This window comes from Perna viridis, chromosome 10, assembly GCF_037379345.1.
Source record: "Perna viridis isolate PV_CMFRI_1.1 ecotype Kerala chromosome 10, ASM3737934v1, whole genome shotgun sequence".
In the NCBI taxonomy this organism is placed as follows: domain Eukaryota; kingdom Metazoa; phylum Mollusca; class Bivalvia; order Mytilida; family Mytilidae; genus Perna; species Perna viridis.
Window position 1 is genome coordinate 29,068,388 of NC_142454.1, and position 17,094 is coordinate 29,085,481.

The 17,094-nt window shown below is 30.9% G+C and overlaps 3 protein-coding genes across 7 annotated transcripts in view; 2 read left to right on the plus strand and 1 right to left on the minus strand.

Annotated features, from left to right (window-relative positions):
- LOC148605274 (uncharacterized) overlaps window positions 1-17,094 on the plus strand; it is a 70,843-nt gene that overhangs the window by 32,496 nt on the left and 21,253 nt on the right. The gene's annotated exons all lie outside the window — the stretch shown is intronic.
- LOC148605276 (uncharacterized) lies at window positions 104-8,826 on the minus strand. 2 transcript variants are annotated; one of them, XM_088548493.1, is made up of 6 exons: window positions 8,673-8,826; window positions 7,639-7,819; window positions 6,938-7,240; window positions 5,912-5,981; window positions 2,790-2,863; window positions 104-1,500 (listed from the first exon to the last, which is right to left on the minus strand). In XM_088548493.1, exons 1-6 carry the CDS (start codon window positions 8,712-8,714, stop codon window positions 1,409-1,411), a joined length of 762 nt encoding a protein of 253 aa, XP_088404619.1. In that variant the 5' UTR covers window positions 8,715-8,826; the 3' UTR covers window positions 104-1,408. The 2 variants fall into 2 exon arrangements, with proteins under 2 accessions (XP_088404619.1, XP_088404620.1); XM_088548494.1 differs by lacking the exon at window positions 2,790-2,863.
- On the plus strand, window positions 9,223-12,501 carry LOC148605277 (uncharacterized). Of its 3 annotated transcripts, XM_088548498.1 has the most exons (5): window positions 9,223-9,366; window positions 9,654-9,736; window positions 10,859-10,967; window positions 11,426-11,524; window positions 11,855-12,501. In XM_088548498.1, the coding sequence occupies exons 2-5, from the start codon at window positions 9,710-9,712 to the stop codon at window positions 11,986-11,988; spliced, it is 369 nt and encodes a 122-aa protein (XP_088404624.1). In that variant the 5' UTR covers window positions 9,223-9,366; window positions 9,654-9,709; the 3' UTR covers window positions 11,989-12,501. The 3 variants fall into 3 exon arrangements, with proteins under 3 accessions (XP_088404624.1, XP_088404625.1, XP_088404626.1); XM_088548499.1 differs by lacking the exon at window positions 10,859-10,967; XM_088548500.1 differs by lacking the exon at window positions 11,855-12,501 and having other exon boundaries at window positions 11,426-11,525.

Below are 17,094 nucleotides of genomic sequence, written 5' to 3' on the forward strand. Positions count from 1 at the left end.
TTGTTGAGAATGAATGAAGGTTTAGAATTTTCGGAACAATAAAAAATGTAGTTCCGGCAAGTGTGGACATGTCCCCATAAAAATTGACAACATTGAAAATAAAAGTAAAAACTTTTGACCAATTAAAAGACAGCAAATACGATAAAAAATAAATGTGTTTTTAAGATGTTTGATTAAATGCTGTATCTAGCCATATTGCATCCATTGCAACGAAAGTTTAGTTCGATACTTTATGCTTCTATGTTTTATTTTTTTTTCACACATTTCACATATTTTCCATTCATGTTCATCACACTAAACTTCAGAATCATCTTTTTCCATATCCCTTTCCCCTTTCTGCCGGGACATATCTGTTAAAACAGGGAAGATTGAGTTAAAACTAATGATAATTTCACCCACTCTCTTTTATTTATGCAATATCATGTTTATATTTTTTGTTTTAAAGTGATTTCTGGTATATAGATAGTTTTATTTGTATTTAGCAGTAAAACGCTGTATAGAAGTAACTGTTGAATAAGTCAATGATAGGGCACATTTCAACAATAAATCTTTCCAACCTGAAGATCTGTGTTTTTTATCCCCTGTAACCAAACAACCTTTTGTTATGCAATCAATTATAAAAGGAGGCAATAGACCTAGTCCATTCGTCCATTGGCTTTTGTAAGTGTTGTTTAGATTTCGTTTCGTTTTTGTTTTTATTGTTTGGCTATTCAATTTTTATGGTAATACTATACATTTACGAGGACAAAATTTATATTTGAAGAACAGACACACTTATAGACACTTTGATCAATTTGATGCATAAATCAATGCGACGAGTCATATTCATTTAATTCCAAAAGTGTTTCAGCAAAATACTTGACGACGGAACATGGAGAATAAAACTTTTTGTACACACAAGATATGTATAAAGTATTTGTTTAAATTTTAAGTAAAAAGTGTTTTACTTCTTAAACTTGAAATATATCAACTGATGTATTCGGTTGTTTTATCAATACTTTATCTTGTTGATGTCAATAACCATTGTTTTGTCGGTATATTTGAATTAAAGATGTGTGTATTTTTGGTGCAAAGATATGAAACATCATTCAACTTTTCTAAGATTAATGTTAAAATATTATAAACCGAAGATTTATATTTAAATTTCTACTTCCGAATACATTTATAAATCAATATGATACATAATAATTAAATTTTGTGTTATTGCGAAACTGATTATATTGTAGAAATAATAAAGCGTAATAATTTCATTATCTTTTTTCGTTGGAATCATTGTAGACTATTTTCAAATAATTAAAAAAAAATCATTTTTTTGTTAGAAGTACGTGCATTTTCCGAATGCAAAACAAATGGCAAAATGACAAATGTTACGACGAACTATGTATAAGTATGAATCCAAATACATTTCTTACAACTTACATATGGTAATGAAAATGAATGTTACTATTGTGAACCCTTTTGTACTATCAAGTAATTCATTAAGTAATCCTTCTGGTACCTCTAAAATGATTTTATAGATATACATATATATATTATTTAGTTTATACCTAATATGAGCTTAAGAATAATCAAGGGAACCAAGGTTATAGCGGTAACCAAATGAATGTAATCCAGGGACAAAGTCCAGACATGGAAAACAGACATACACTACAAAGAACATGAAGTAACTAAAATCATACATACAAAGTAACAAAAGCAAATGAGCAACTCTTACTCCACTAAAAACTGGGAGCATGGACCTGGTAAACCGGTAGGGTAAGCGTCCTCTGCTTTTCTATAAAAACCCGCCGATTTAAACACAGCCTAAAACCGAGCAGCGCATATATACGTTTTTCTTATCTTTGTAAAATGATTCAAAAAATGACGATGGCTTAAAAGGGGCAAACGGTTGTCCATTTTTTTTTAAATACCTAAGGGTACCGGTTCAAGATACTTTAAACATTTTTTTTTATTTGTTTTTGAATTGCATATTTCAATTTTAAACCAGTTTAGAGCTTTTTTCGATTTGAATTCACTTCACTGACCCATATCGTCAGATCTGTCTGATACCTTTTCCGAATTGAGTGAAAGCTTGTTGTTAGTTTCGCATGCAATGTGCGGTATCATGGACCTAAAAAAAACGTCATTAAGCATCACGGTAGTTATAACTAGTTTAGTTTTAACCAAATGAAGTAACATTGCTTTGTGTCTCTTTCATACATATTCTTTCAGAACTTAAATGTTTAAGCCCTTTACTGTTCATCACTGATTATAGCATGACAGGAGGGTGTCGATTGCCGTTAATTTGCTAATGTTGATATAGTATAATGGAAACTGATATTAGTGTAAAACGTTCAATGTAAATATTTAAAGCAAACACAATTCTTAAGAGTAGTAAATGAGTCAATTAAACGCTCTACATAAACAACTATAGTGGTTATTCCATCAGAGGAAACCATGTTATTGTGCAAGTCATAAATATCAAAACTAACCTGTTACATGTTCATGAAAAAAAAAAGTTAATTTCATTTTCTCAACTAATTACTCGCTATTTATAACCAGGGAAATTGAATTTCCCGCGCTTTTGACGTGGTAATGGATTTTTGGAATTTTATCGCACATTTGTTAGTACATGTATCCAATCCCCATGCTTCAACAAGGTGATTTTCTGATGATAAATATAACTATACAACAGTAAGGACCGTCTTGCACAGAAATGATATTGACCTAAGTACAGAGAAAAATGACGTATATTATATATAAGATATTCCATGCTTACAAAAGGATATCTAGTTTTAATGTAAACCTACGATAGGTAAATATATCATCATCGGGATCCCTCTTGTCTTTTAACATTGGATGCGTCGATGTATCGTCATCTACCCTGTTTCAAAATGACGAAATAATCTAAGAAATGAGGGAGGTAATTCCCGAAAATTTTGATTTAAAACATTAAAAAAAAAACAACAAATGAATGTAAAAGTGTGTTATAAAGCATTAATATCCTTGACTTTATTTGGCGTTCTAAAACGACAGTCTTCTTGAACAAAGAAGCGTTAAAGATTAAAAACTACTGATCATGATAGCACATTTAACTGCACTGATCACGTTTTTATGATTAATTCGTATATATATTAGTATGCAAACATTACTAAGTTTTGTTTTTAATATCCTTTTCTACATTTTATTTTAATTGCAGAACAACTACAAAATAATTGTGAATGTAATTATTGACCATGTGCTTCTACTTGCTTCCGGTTCCAGGGAGTGGCCAATATGTTTTTCATTGAAACTTTAAACGTCACAATACGACCAATGACAATATGAATTGTCTCTTTATTGTTTATGCCAAAGCATTGTTAACCTTGTTCGGTGCGCTGTCTGCTCAATATCGTGCTTTTGAAAATATTTATTTGTGTTTTTTTTTTTTCAAATGTCATTGTTAAAAGCCAAATAGAATCATGATTTACTTTTGAATTGTTTACAAGAACAACAAAAAAACATTTTTTATACATATACTAGTTAACAAAAGACACGGTACAAAGTTTACTTCATCGATATCTCTTCTTTAACAGTTTATCGAGGTAAACAAGACCATAGAGGATCAGTTAATTTATTTATTCGAATACATTACGAAATATATAGGATGAAAATTCGGGTAATTACATTTTCTCTTCGAGTTTGTCTTGAATCAATTAAGAATTTAAATTGTTTGGAGTCAATATCTAGGCATCTGCTATAGGTTAACAATTTTCCATCTTATATATAAACATTGGAAAACAAACCCATAATTGCATGGCACATTAAGTCTAAAATCGGCGTGAACAGGCAGTATGATTGGTTTAAGATAAAGTAATATGTTATGACGCACTTTGACGTCGTAAGTCATTTGCATTGTGGTACTAATAACAGTATTAAGACTGGTGACACGTCTGACAAAAACTGGTCACAAGTTTTAATATTGTGATTCTTACTGCAGTAAAATGTTAAAATCAATTCATTACCTCCCCCCCCCCAAACAAAAACAAAACAAAAACAAAATTAAGCATTTTTATAATGTTTTGGCCACTTGTGCTACCTCGTTGAAGCAAATATCCTAATTTGTGTTGTTTTTGTTCAAGTACAAGCTTCTTTAATACATGTATGCAGGAAGAAGAAAATTTGTATATACTGGCATCGACAGGAAGCCCAATATGTCTCGGCTTTTAATAGTAGTATAATGTTTTTGCCATTTATCTAACGATTGTTTAGTCATATGTAAATTTAAAAAAAAAAACGAACGAAATTGTTGTCTAAAAGGAATTCGAGTGCGTAAGAATACCAACAAAAGTCTAATTAACGTAATTTTTATGTTTGTTGTTACAAAAAAATAATATGAAAAAATCGAACAAATATATTAACATCCCGATTTAATAAACGACCATTTGATAAGATATGTGATTTTTTGTTTGTTTTCTGTTTTGGAAATAATGAGGAATTGTACTGTATAAAGTAAAAAAAAAACAATCAAAACTTTTAAAAGATTTGGAAGATCCCACACGGTCTGTAATTTATTAAGCACTTCAAGCAAGTTTTTTTTTTAAAGTTAATTCAACTATTTTTATAAGCTTTGTAACACAAAATTATAATAGGACTTTTACGGTATTGAGCGCACTAATAAGAAAAAAGAAAGTCTAAATGTAAAGAATTGACTTGAAGAGGAAACGAATCTACATTTATGCGGCGATTTATGAAGTTTGGGAAACCAGTTCATAATAGAGACTTCCATGCTACTAGATTCAGCTTGTAAGGATGTAGCGACGAGTTTATCTTTGTTCACATTTTCACTTTCTGAATATGTAATCAGTTGGAATGTCAATGACTTTATTATTTCGTTTTGTAGAATTTTAATATAAAATATACGACAAATAAAAATGATAGTATTAGCAGCTTTATCAACAGAAACAAAATCAGATTTCTTGCTGAGTTCTTTCAATAACGACATTTACTCTAATTGATTGTGGCTGGGACTCGATACCTGGTTCCTTTTTAATGAAATGTTTTCAACTCACGGTCTTTAACAACATTCAGATTACCTGTAATTGTATTGGAACTGGGACCATAAATATATTTTGAGTTACTTAAATTTCAGAATATTGGCATATATACCTAATTTTCACATCGTGTGCATAATTCACTATACTCAAAGACGTATTTACGGTTTTTGTTTAGTGAATATACAAAAGAAAAGAGTACAATATTATTAGATTAAGCATGTATAATTTCCTTGGTTCTTCCAAGGAATAGTATATCTTTCTCTTGTTTGAGTTAAAGTACCCAAAACCAAACTCACGGAGTACTGTCGGCCATGTAAGTTTTCAGCGTACTAGATCATATTCGTCTTTATGGCATTTTAACGTCATCTTTTTTACGCGGTTCGCGTATTAACAATTTTCATGCCACTAACTGGCACTAAAAGGTAGTATAGGAATGTGGCTAGACGTGGCCCTATGGCCCAATTGAGGTTACGTCCTTTGAATTTGAGAAATTAAATATTGTTCAATGGAATAAAATCTGATACATCGGATTCTCATTAAATCAATAAAGCAATGTGGAAATATGATGTGGCCATTGTTGTGTGTATTGTTTATCATATTATATTGTTTGTAAGAGAAATCAAGGGAACCAAGGTTATAGCGAAAATCAAAAGAGTGCAATCCAGGGACAAAGACAAGACATGGAAAACAGGCACACTAGCAAAGAACACAAAGTAACTAAAATTATACACACACAGCTAAAAAAGCAAATGAGCAACTCGGATTCCACAAAACTGGAATATGGACCAGGCGCACCGTTAGAGTAGGCTTCTTCTTCTTTCCATACGTCCCGTCTTTGTCCTCGCAAGTTTCCAAAGACTTACTTCATTTTAATTTGAGATTGTCATTTACCTTACCTCGATACTGAACTGTATATACACTCAATTTTTTCTTTCTTCAAAAAATTAGATGCCCGACATTTATAATCTATAAAAAATACAAAACGTTTTGATACTACATTATTTTTTTTCTTAGTAAATTATACACTAAAATTATATACTAAATAAGAAAGACATTTTTGTTTATGCTATGAAGATTTCATGTACTAAATCACAAAACGTACATGTAGGTGGGATTATGATACATTTTATATAATATATTCAAAATAAAGTGCATGCCCTTTTATACAGTTTAACAACGATTGTACTAGAGCACCCTATCTTCAATTCCTTCTAATTCATTTCAAGTCTTTTGGAAAACGCTCGTGAGCTTTCGCCTCAGAAGCCGATATCAACTATGATGGCAAAAAAATATCATATTAGTGAAAATTGGAGAACAAACTTTCATCTATCCAAAAACCAACATTTTTCGCCTTGTTTATGGCTTGCAGAGGTGAAAAAATGTCAATGAATCCGATCGTTAGTGTAAAAAAATAAAGTATATCCAATATCTCACCGGGGCAAAATATGCTTAAAAAATAGGAGTAATTAAGATTTTTACATTAGTAGTAATTATGTATAAATAAAATATGATAACGTAACACAGTCCAGCACATGACTTTCTTGTAATATGGTTAAAACAAGTCACTCGAAATTCAAATTTGAATTAAGTATATTGAATGGGAAGTTGTCCCCCACTTTTAGAATTTTGTAGCTATTAATTCAAAACTTATGACGTTTTGAATATATTTCATAATCGAAAATTGGTCCTTAAAATAATTACCTACCTAAAACGGAAATACTATCATAGAAAAAAGAACTTTAGAAGAACGTATCATTGCCATATTGGTAGTTATCAAATTTTGCGTATCTTGATACAAAAATAATGCCCATAATAATGTTTAAAAGTCTGCTAAGCTGTGCTATGCTTTAAAGAAGTAACATCTTATTAGCAACATGAAATCCAATGAATTAAAAATTGAAGCATACTGTGGAAAAACTTACCAGGAAACAGAAACTGATCTTCCGGGCATTGCATTTTAAAGCATGAACAATCTTCGATATTTGGATCACAAAAACAAGTTCTTGAGGGACTCACCACGAATACATAACCTCTAACAAAGTCACATTTGCACAATCTGTTTAAAAACGAATTTCCGTCGCTGTGTACAATTTGTCCTTCTTCGTTACATATTGATTTTAAGAAGACGCAGTCATCATTTCTATTTGTCAAAAACTTAAAAGGTTGAAACTTGTCGTTCTCACACTGAGCTTTATCTAGCCCTCCTCTTATAACAATCTTATTTCCTGAAAGGTATAGATGGTTGAAAAATATATAAAAAGAAGATTCCCGAATACTATTTTTTTTGTTTTTATTTTATAAATGGTATTCTGAAGGCCCTACAGAATATCGTTCTTCAGGAGTCTTACAAACAGAGTTAAATTCTTAGTAAAAGCTTGGGGCGACTAGTAGTAGTCTGTCCAGGTGATGGATGAGTCAGAGATTTAAAATGACTCAAAGATGCAGCCGTAAGTGCTAGTATGAATAAATTGTAATTGTGCATTTATGAACTGCAAAAAATGATAGGATATCATGAAGATTTATAGAAGTCAAGATGATATACTTTTACATGTATATCAAATACAAATCTGTCCAATTGTATTTCCAAAAAAAAACGTTTGGTAAAGTTGGAAAAGATTTCTACCTTGTCTTTGCTGTTCCAGTCCATCCGTTCTACATCCCTGTTGATATACATTATCATTTGCATCAAATAAACAGAAGTAGTTGTCAGAAATGTTACAATAAGCAACACCTTTGTACTTCCAGTGAGAGGTATGAGGACACTGCAAATCATAAGTATACTCATTTGTTGATAGTTGGATTAACTGAAATGAAAAAAAAAAATATAATACTTAAAATACCTTAAGTGAGCAAAAAAGCTATCGATGTGTGTGATCTTGTATGACTTTTTCAGTTAAACTGCAAATTCAGCAGTGGAGTTTAACAAAACAAAAACGTTTTAGAAATTTACGATTTGGTTTTACCATTATGTACGAGTTTGACGACTCGTTTGATGACAATCAAATCAAGTCATACCCAAACAATAACTTTGTAAAGTTTTTGGCTTTATAGCTTGTTTTTTTTATTGGAAGGGGAAGGTCATATGTGCACAAAATGCAATACATGTTGCTCTCAACTGTTCGCAGTCAATCAAATGGTAAAGTTTATTTTAATAAATCTTGAACGCAAAAGGTCCGTAGACTGTCACGCTTCCTTTCACTCGTAGGTGTTATTAGTTAGATAATGTTCATGTTCATTTGGCATTCGACCAAATCAAACAAAGCCAGTCTAGCTAAAGAATTTAAATAAGTCGAAGTTATTTTCTCTGTTAAAACACAAAGTACAACTTCCCATAATGAACATAATGAAAGTGTAGGAAAGTCTTTAATACAGTCTATTTACATTTTAAAATAAATTTAAACATTATATAGAACTCGGTATTTTTTTAAAAGTTGTATGACAATTATATGTAAAGTAGAACAATATCGTCAAATTCATCTAATAAATAACCTGATATTTTGATGTGAAAACCCGAAGTGATTTTGTTTAGTTTAGAAAAGAAACAAAAACCATCATTAAACCGATAGTAATATAAACATTGTATTTTGACGAATATTAACTACATGTATCATAACTTAATAAATGTTTACTTGATTCGTATTCTTTAAACATACTTACATGGAATATGATTATTGTTACATCTAATAGGCGAGGAATCATTTGTTGTTTATTGTCAACTCAACAGAAAACAAAACAGCTGAAAATATGTATCTTAGTAGTAATAACATAAACCACTTAGGTATGTAAAGATATAAATGTTTGAACAGTTGTTTATGCAGTGTTTTGTTAAAGCCTTATGTGTCAAAAGGTGTCTATAATAACTACGAATCTATTGAACCGAAAAGCTAACTTTCACTAAGTTTTAAGTCGATCAATGATTAAATAAACTAAACATACATCATAAAGATCTCATTACATCATGACAAAGGCCAGGCGTTTGTAAATAATAAATAAATAAAAATAAAAATCATTTTCAATAAGATAAACAAACATTGTAATTAGATTACAAACATTGGACATACAATTGTATAAAACATGACGCATCTTTTATAAACTTCCCGTATTGAGTTTTTGTTTCAATATAAACTGAATTACATTTAGTGTACATAATTTCCGTTCATTGAAACTATAATTTTGCATCAGGTGATTTATTCATCAATTCTGTACTTCCTCCTGTTAGCATTTGCCCTTATTAGAATTAACATCAATGGGCATTTTACTGTCATTGCATGGTTTGATGATTTTTTTTCATAATTCCTCTTCCAACAATGAAGATATATCAATCAGCTGGTGTTTGCAGAAGAAAAATAAAGTAAGGAAATCAATAATTCATAACTTTTCATTTTTATCCTTTTTTTAAGATTAAACATGACATTTATCGCTAAAAAATGCAATAATCAGACGTACTTAAGTCGTGAAAGCAGACAATGGTGTAAACATCTCTTACTTACGACAGCATGGTAACATTTTCGTTGTATAGTGCTAATACTGGAAGTTTGTGGAAGCTTTGCCTATACCAAATTAAGATTATTGATTAACACTCAATCGGATGATTTCGCTGTAAATGTGATATCGATATAAAATTTGGTTCAATTTCAGGTACTCCTCATCTTCAGGAACTATCGAATACTTTCAACATTATTGTTGTGACAACCATGAAAGAAAACAACATGAATGCCGCGGTAAAATAATACCAATCCAAATTATACTGACATTTCGACTTTAACATGCTTGTGAAAGACATATATTGCGTCTATTATATTAACATTAATTAATTAACCAACAATGACAATGGGTAACATAAAGTACAGTTAAGAGTCATCAAAGTTAACCAATAACTATATATATAATTCCTTAAAAGCGTTTTGTTTTATTTAGGCGGAAGATGGAAGATGAGTTAACGTTTCTATATTCATTTACCTGCTTTATTATCATTTTCGTTATATACAGTAAAATGCTTAAATGTTTTACAGAAAAAAAAAAGAAACAGAACAAAAATCATATTTTAAAGAACTTAAACAAAATGCAATTTATAAAATCTGTATTTCTGAGATAAAGGATACTACAGCCACTGTGAAGTCAGCCGCAAACTTGACCTACACTTACAAATCGATGGTAAAGGAAAACAATTGACCAAACTATAGGACAAACGCGATGGCTTTTAATCCCGTATCGTCACCATTCCTTTCATTTGTGGCAACATTCCTTTACCACCTGCGTATGGAGTTTTCATATCGTAACTCATCCGTTATGCAAGCGCTTGTCGTAACTACGTAGACATTTTGTATCGCGCCAAACGTTTTACAACTAGGCTTCTGTAACAGGGTTACACGATTAAAGAAGTTTTATGGATGTCATCATGAACTCGTGAATCATTACGTTACATCTATATACACCATGAAAACTGATTTGTTAAACGTGTCATAGTTTTACTTTCCTCTTTCTTCTACCCCGGGGTTGACATTTTATGTGCAACCCAACGGGTGTTTCTAGAAAAGCAGTTTTTAGTTTTAGTTTCCGAGTTGCTCATTAACTTTAGTCACTTTGTATGTACTATATTGCTTACTTTATTTTCTTTGTTGTCTGTCTCTGAATTACATTTTTTGTCTGCTTGAGTTTTGGTTCCCTTGGTTACTCCCACTCCTATCTGACATTTAAAAAAAGTAAAGGCTTTCTAGTTTGCATTTAAGAAGCTACAAACTAAAATAAAAATGATGATGGCGATGTAACCTTGGATCAATCTTTTAATGAAGCAAAATGAAAAAAAAAACACAAATAACTTTTGTTATTCGGTATTAATATAGAATTTCCTATTGGCTTTACTTCGGTTAAGGGAGAATTGTGTAAATTGTGCCCATCAAGGACTTTTGGTGATAATTGTGCGCAGATATGCAGCTGCAGCATTGAACAGGGGTAAGGGAATAGATTGTCAAAAGTAATGCCAGACATATAAGCAACACAGACGTATAAGATTAAAAAAAACACAAAAAAAAACAAAAAAACAAAAATTACTCGAAATCTTTTAAAAGCGTACACGGCCTTCCCGTTTTACACAAAAGTGCATTTTTGTTAGACTAAGACAAAAAAATACATCATTATGATCAAAACGTTGGAGAATGTAAAAATATATTATGTTAAATAACAGAATTGATTGGTTGAATTAACGACTACGACTTCATAGAACTTTTCCATTAATGCTTTGTACTTTTTGTCAAAGACGTTTTAGAGTAAAGCCATTGTATTTAGTATTGATCTCAATTTTTAATGTAGCAAATCACTTTGTATTCTATGGTACATATAAATAGAACTTAACTTTCATAGTTTTATTTCCATTTTCCATTTGAATTTAACCCCTTCATTGATATTTACAGGCCGAGGTAATACTCAATTTTCGACTAGAATCGACTTAAATCATATTAACACTACAACTGTAATAGCTACAAAAGTAACAGGAGGTACATTAGCGACAGGTAGGTTAGAAAAGGTACAAAAACTGATGTTGCTTTAATAATGCACTTACATGTGATTTATATTATGACTTTTCTGAATGAAGAGATGGAAAATTATATAGGCTATATTATCTTATTATTATTAGAGTTCGGACAAAAATGAAACAATCGGAATGAATGGAAACGCTTTAAAATTCTCAATTCAGTTTGTCTTAGAATTCATTCAACAATATAGATAATATCTTTCTAAATTACGATTTTATTGTTCCCTTTTTTACTGAAATCTATGATTGCTTATTGCATTGGTAATAAAACCCCGATTAAAATGCTTTATACTTATAGTTATTGTAGGGAAGAAAAACCAGCATTTGTCTTCAAATATGATATTAATATCCATCTTAACACCAAATGTTGTGTGTTTCCTTGTAATAGTAACAACTCGTTGTCAGACAAAAGAACTTATGTTACAAAAACATCCGAAGTGAACCAGATCAATTATCAGGGGTCCTCGAAACAAATCAATATGAGGAAATAAAAGATGATGATTTGGACCAAATACCAAATTCTATAAACTCGAGCCCAAAAACTTGTTTTAAAAAAGAATTGTGTACTCCAGCTACAGATAGTAGTAATATTTACCTTACTCCGTGTCCATCAAGTTCAGATGGCAGCTGTGAAGAAAAAATGTCTGGATATCGAAATGTTTCTCAAACCATCATTCTAGGAGATACTAGTAACTCAAAATATTGCTTGAACCCTGATAGTAAAACGGAAAAAAACAGTACTGTATTTTGATCTGGAGCATAAAGCCATTTTTTGCAAACAAATGCAATCAAATGATGAAGGTATAAAGATTCAGCAAAAACACGAGCAAAGCTGCGACAAGAAAAGATTTTCCACCTTGTAAATTAATAGTGTACAAGATATAAATTTAATAAACTTCGGTTATATATAATATAATATATTGTCTTTAATATTCATTACAGAGTGATTTAATATTTCGGTCTAAAAACAATTTCCTTTTGTTACTTTTTTTCATTAATAAAATGATTTTTGTAATTTTGTGCCTCTGTGATAGCCACACATTACCAACACGCTTTATGCAAAAGGCGTATAGGCGGTGCATATCCTGTCTAGTGAGAATACATATTTTAAAAGGGATGAGAATGAATATTAAGTATTCATTATTTTCTGAAGATCTATATTGACCAATTTTAGTGGACCAAACACAAAAAATACAATAACAAAATTAACAAAAATAAAAAAAAAATGGTTAAATGATCAAACAGACTTTAAAATTTGGGGGGGGGGGGGCAAATTTCATAACCAACGATAAAAAGTTGAGTTGCAAGGTTGAACATTGTTTTGCACGGCTCATAGACATGTAACAAGGTTTTTTTGTGTACTCTTGATATGATATTGAACTAACTTCAATTTATAAAACCACAGCATACCTTTTGTTTACTGTCTATTCACTTAAGTGGTAACTGAAACGGGGATAAACTCGTACCCACTGATTAATTCAAAACATTCGAAAATGCCAAACCAAAGACAAAAAAAGTAACAAACTATGGTCAATTAAATTTATGGAAAACACACAGATGATGGTTATCTTGTGTACAAAATTATTATGAAAATTCATGTCATTTAGTTGTTTGCACATGTATATGTTTTGCATAGCGAGGTGCAGAGAGATAGCAATATTCACTAATTTCCAGCCATACCACTGAAAATTGTGACTGGGTAACAAGATAAATAAATTCGGTCAATGCTATTCAAGTGCGGAAAAAAATATAATATTAATGATGTTGATGCCTATATCCGTTTTGAAACTAAATCGTGTCAAGGGTTTCATTCATTATCAGACATTACGTCTATCTTGTGAAGTCTATGACAAGTACGTACTATTTTGATATCAAACCATATCTATAGCAGACATATTATATAAGGACCTTTTTCGGAAACGAGAGTCAAACTAAAATTTGTACATTGTCAAATACGAATACAGGTAGAACTAAATACAGGGGTGATCTCAAAGAAGGATTTATTAAAACTGAAAAGGCGTCCGTACACGAGTGTCTTTGCACCGCATATTTCTACAATTTTCGTCATTGTTGTCGTGGCTGACGCCGTATATGTAGTGTGTCATTAACCCTATACCGTATGATATCGGAAACTCACGTTTCAGTTTAACCTTATACTGTGAAATCAGCCTGATTTAGTTATCTGTATTTTCACTGCAAAAAGTACGAGAGTACATCCAGTGTACGATGCCAAAAAGACTGGATAAGTCTTATTTGCTAATAGTATCGCATTCTGTGGAAAATCAAGTTAGCCATTACATCTGATTAGGGGCATAATTTCAAATTACTGAGCTTCGTTTTGATATCCCAGAAATCCAGATTGAATATGACAAATTTTCTATGTCTGCTAAACGATTATTTCAGTATACACTGCATGGAAATATTGTTAAATTTAACATTGTTTCTGGTATCTCTTTTGTTGTATTAAAAAACGAGAACCATACCATACGGAAATATCGAGTGAACATGTTCTTCATTCCATTAAGTATATTTAGTCAATTGTATTAACAGTTTAAAATGTGTCAATATAAATGTATACCAATTGATGTAGACGCTTTTATTGACTAAAATTGATAATAAAAGTAGCAATAAAAGTATAAGTAGTAACAGAAGAAATAAAAATAATGATCTTACTAAAAGTAATACAAAACATTTCTGTGGAGAAAATAACGTAGTAAATTTCTTCACAACCGACATGCGACAATAAATTCATCCTCCCATAGGCAGTGCTGACAATTATGTTTAGAGCGATTGTTATGACAATTAACAGAATACCATTGTTGTACATGTGTATTATTTAAAGTCTAGTGTAGTACAAATCAAAACCTTGATATGAAAAGTCGCAGAACGCGAATTGACAAAAACAATGACTAGTACAACCGGTGTTTTCTTGTGTATAGTGACCGATGACCGATGAAGATAAATTTTAAAGGAGCTATATTCAGAGAATGAAAGAGCCAAGTTGGCAACAAAGATTGTTTTTTTCTTTAAACACATATGTTACATGTTTTAACGTTATTTCTCATGTAACGGAACAGATATTACGTTATTTCCATTGTGCCTAAAACATTACTGGTCTTTTCCATACACTTCAATGTGCTCAACTCAGAATTGACAGACCGCATGAGAACTGTAACCGGATTTTATCCTCTTTATAGTGGTTTTGTTTTTCTTATTATTTAAAATGTGCTGCTGGTGAAGCAGGACAAGAATATCTTTTTCAGGCACCAGATGTCACTTACGGTTTTATTTATTAGTGCTTTTTTCTGTTGTTTTTTTCTTCTTGTCGTCAGTGATATATGTTATTGTACATTATTCTATTATCTACAATGTGTACGTGGACCCAATCCGTCTTAAGCTTTCACAATTTGGCATTTTGTAGATTCAGAGACTCAGAATCGTCCTTTTGTGTGATGGTTGGGGGTAGTTTTTTTCCGATTCAACAAATCGGTTGTTATGGTGCAGTTGGATACACCATATATATCCATGATGAGGAACATAAAAGGCAGTTTCAAATTCATTTCAAATAATATAAAACAATATTTTTAAAAGTATCTGGTTGAGGATGGTTTTCGACTTTTTCAGTATTCGATTAAGAAAGGATTTTCTGTACCTATATTGCGCACAAGACAACTAATTAATAATAACAACAGATGAAAACTATATAAAAATTTTGTTTGTCCGTGAATATGTACTCATATCAAATTACATGTCAAATGTGTTTAAATGGCCTTCGTTTGTCATATTCCACACGGCTAAGTAATCAATACAGGTAAAACTTAAAAAAATGCAAGTCATTTTTTAATGCATATGTATTGTATATAAACTTGAATGATTGCGTCATGATGGCTTTTGTTTTTAAAGAATTTAATATTTCAAATGTATTTAGCTAATATCGTTAATTTCGATTTTATAAATTGTGGTCACTAGTATTCGCTACTAAGTTATGCTCATTTCCAAAACGTTTGTGAACCTTTGTCTAAGCCATGGTTAATTTTTAGAATTTGAGTTTAAAAAAGTACATAGGATAAGGTTTTTTAAATGTAATCCTTAAACTATTATGTAATATTACTTTCAGCTTTGACAATAATGTTTTGTCTGGATTATGCATATAGGAAGGTGTCGAACAATGCACTTTTTATAGGACGCTATTATATTGAACCAAAAGGAAAACAGATATATAAGGTCAACTCCAAAGTGCTATATTATTTTATATCATATTTTATAAACTCTATGTCATGATCAATGTTAAGAATAATTGCTTTGACAAATAATGATGACCAATGCCGTTAGTATAGACAGGTAAATGACATCAAGAGAGTTTTTACCTTTTACCACAATTTTATGATTTTTTTCTAAAGAGAAATTTCTTATCGATCAAGAGCAGTGACACTTCAAACTTGACCAGCAACATACGAACAGAACCAACAAAATCATGCTGCTGATGTAAATTAATATAATAAGAATATATTTTATTATTATCTCACTGCATTTTTTTAGATATTCACGTCAATGGTTGACTATCATAAAAATGTTGCTCTTTTACCTGCTATTTCAAGTAAGTTGAAGTACATTAAAATCAAATCAAAATAGCCATGACATGTTGTATGCATTTCCTTGGATGTCTAGTAAAATAAATACATTTTGTAAATACAGCGAAATTCTCCAAACCAGATCTTTCCGAAATGCTGTAATCATTAATTTAATTTAATCATACATTTGAAAAAGTAATTATAATTTAATCAATTACACCGAGAGTAATCGAACATATCTCTGTAAGTGATGCATCATGATCGCAAATTGCGGTATGCTTTACGCGTATTTCATAGAGCTACCTTTGATCATCAGCACTAGAACCAAGGCCATCGAAAACTTGAATCAAAATTAAATTGTATGCAAGAAGTCCTCATTACAAGAAGTATTGGCGTACTAAATGTCAATGCATAATAAATAATAATCAGTATCACTGTCACAAAACGAGAACAAATTTCCTGTTTTTTTTTCACAGCTTTTAATTATATTTTTTAGCGACGAACATAAACTAACCAAAATAATACGCACATACAAACAAATATAGAAAAGTAAGTAAATGTGCAGCCGGGCTCCACAAAATATTGGGAGCACGTACCAGATTAATCGCTTTAAAAGCGTCTAAACTGTCGAGGTAAGGAAAAGTTTAATCTCGAAATATCAGTAATAAGGAACTAACTTTTTAAAAGTGTGGTTGTTCGTGGCAGGAGATGAGATGGGAACATGTGGAGATTATGCCTTTACATTCATGGTGGCTTTTGTATTGTATTTTTTGCAGGTAATATACGTATATATCCAAATTAACATTTTGAGGAGCACTTTACTCCTAATAAACAACTTCCAAACCTTATTTCCCGAATAAAACATGATTTGAAAGAACTCGGCAAGGAATTTGTTTTTGTTCCTGCTGATAAAGATGCAAATGGATGTATGGTTATTTGACGTAAATGTTTTATTGAAATAATTATAAAACTATGT

What these genes read in the sequence shown, in the direction of transcription:
- LOC148605277 (XM_088548498.1), top strand. Translation starts at nt 9,710, where the DNA reads ATGAAAGAAAACAACATGAATGCCGCG. An exon ending in AAAACAACATGAATGCCGCG is followed by an intron (nt 9,737 to 10,858) that starts GTAAAATAATAC and finishes GTATTAATATAG; the next exon opens with AATTTCCTATTGGCTTTACT. An exon ending in AGGAGGTACATTAGCGACAG is followed by an intron (nt 11,525 to 11,854) that starts GTAGGTTAGAAA and finishes TAGTTATTGTAG; the next exon opens with GGAAGAAAAACCAGCATTTG.
- LOC148605276 (XM_088548493.1), bottom strand. Translation starts at nt 8,714, where the DNA reads ATGATTCCTCGCCTATTAGATGTAACAATAATCATATTCCAT. An exon ending in TAACAATAATCATATTCCAT is followed by an intron (nt 7,820 to 8,672) that starts GTAAGTATGTTT and finishes TTTTCATTTCAG; the next exon opens with TTAATCCAACTATCAACAAA. An exon ending in ATATACAGTTCAGTATCGAG is followed by an intron (nt 2,864 to 5,911) that starts GTAAGGTAAATG and finishes ATTTTGAAACAG; the next exon opens with GGTAGATGACGATACATCGA.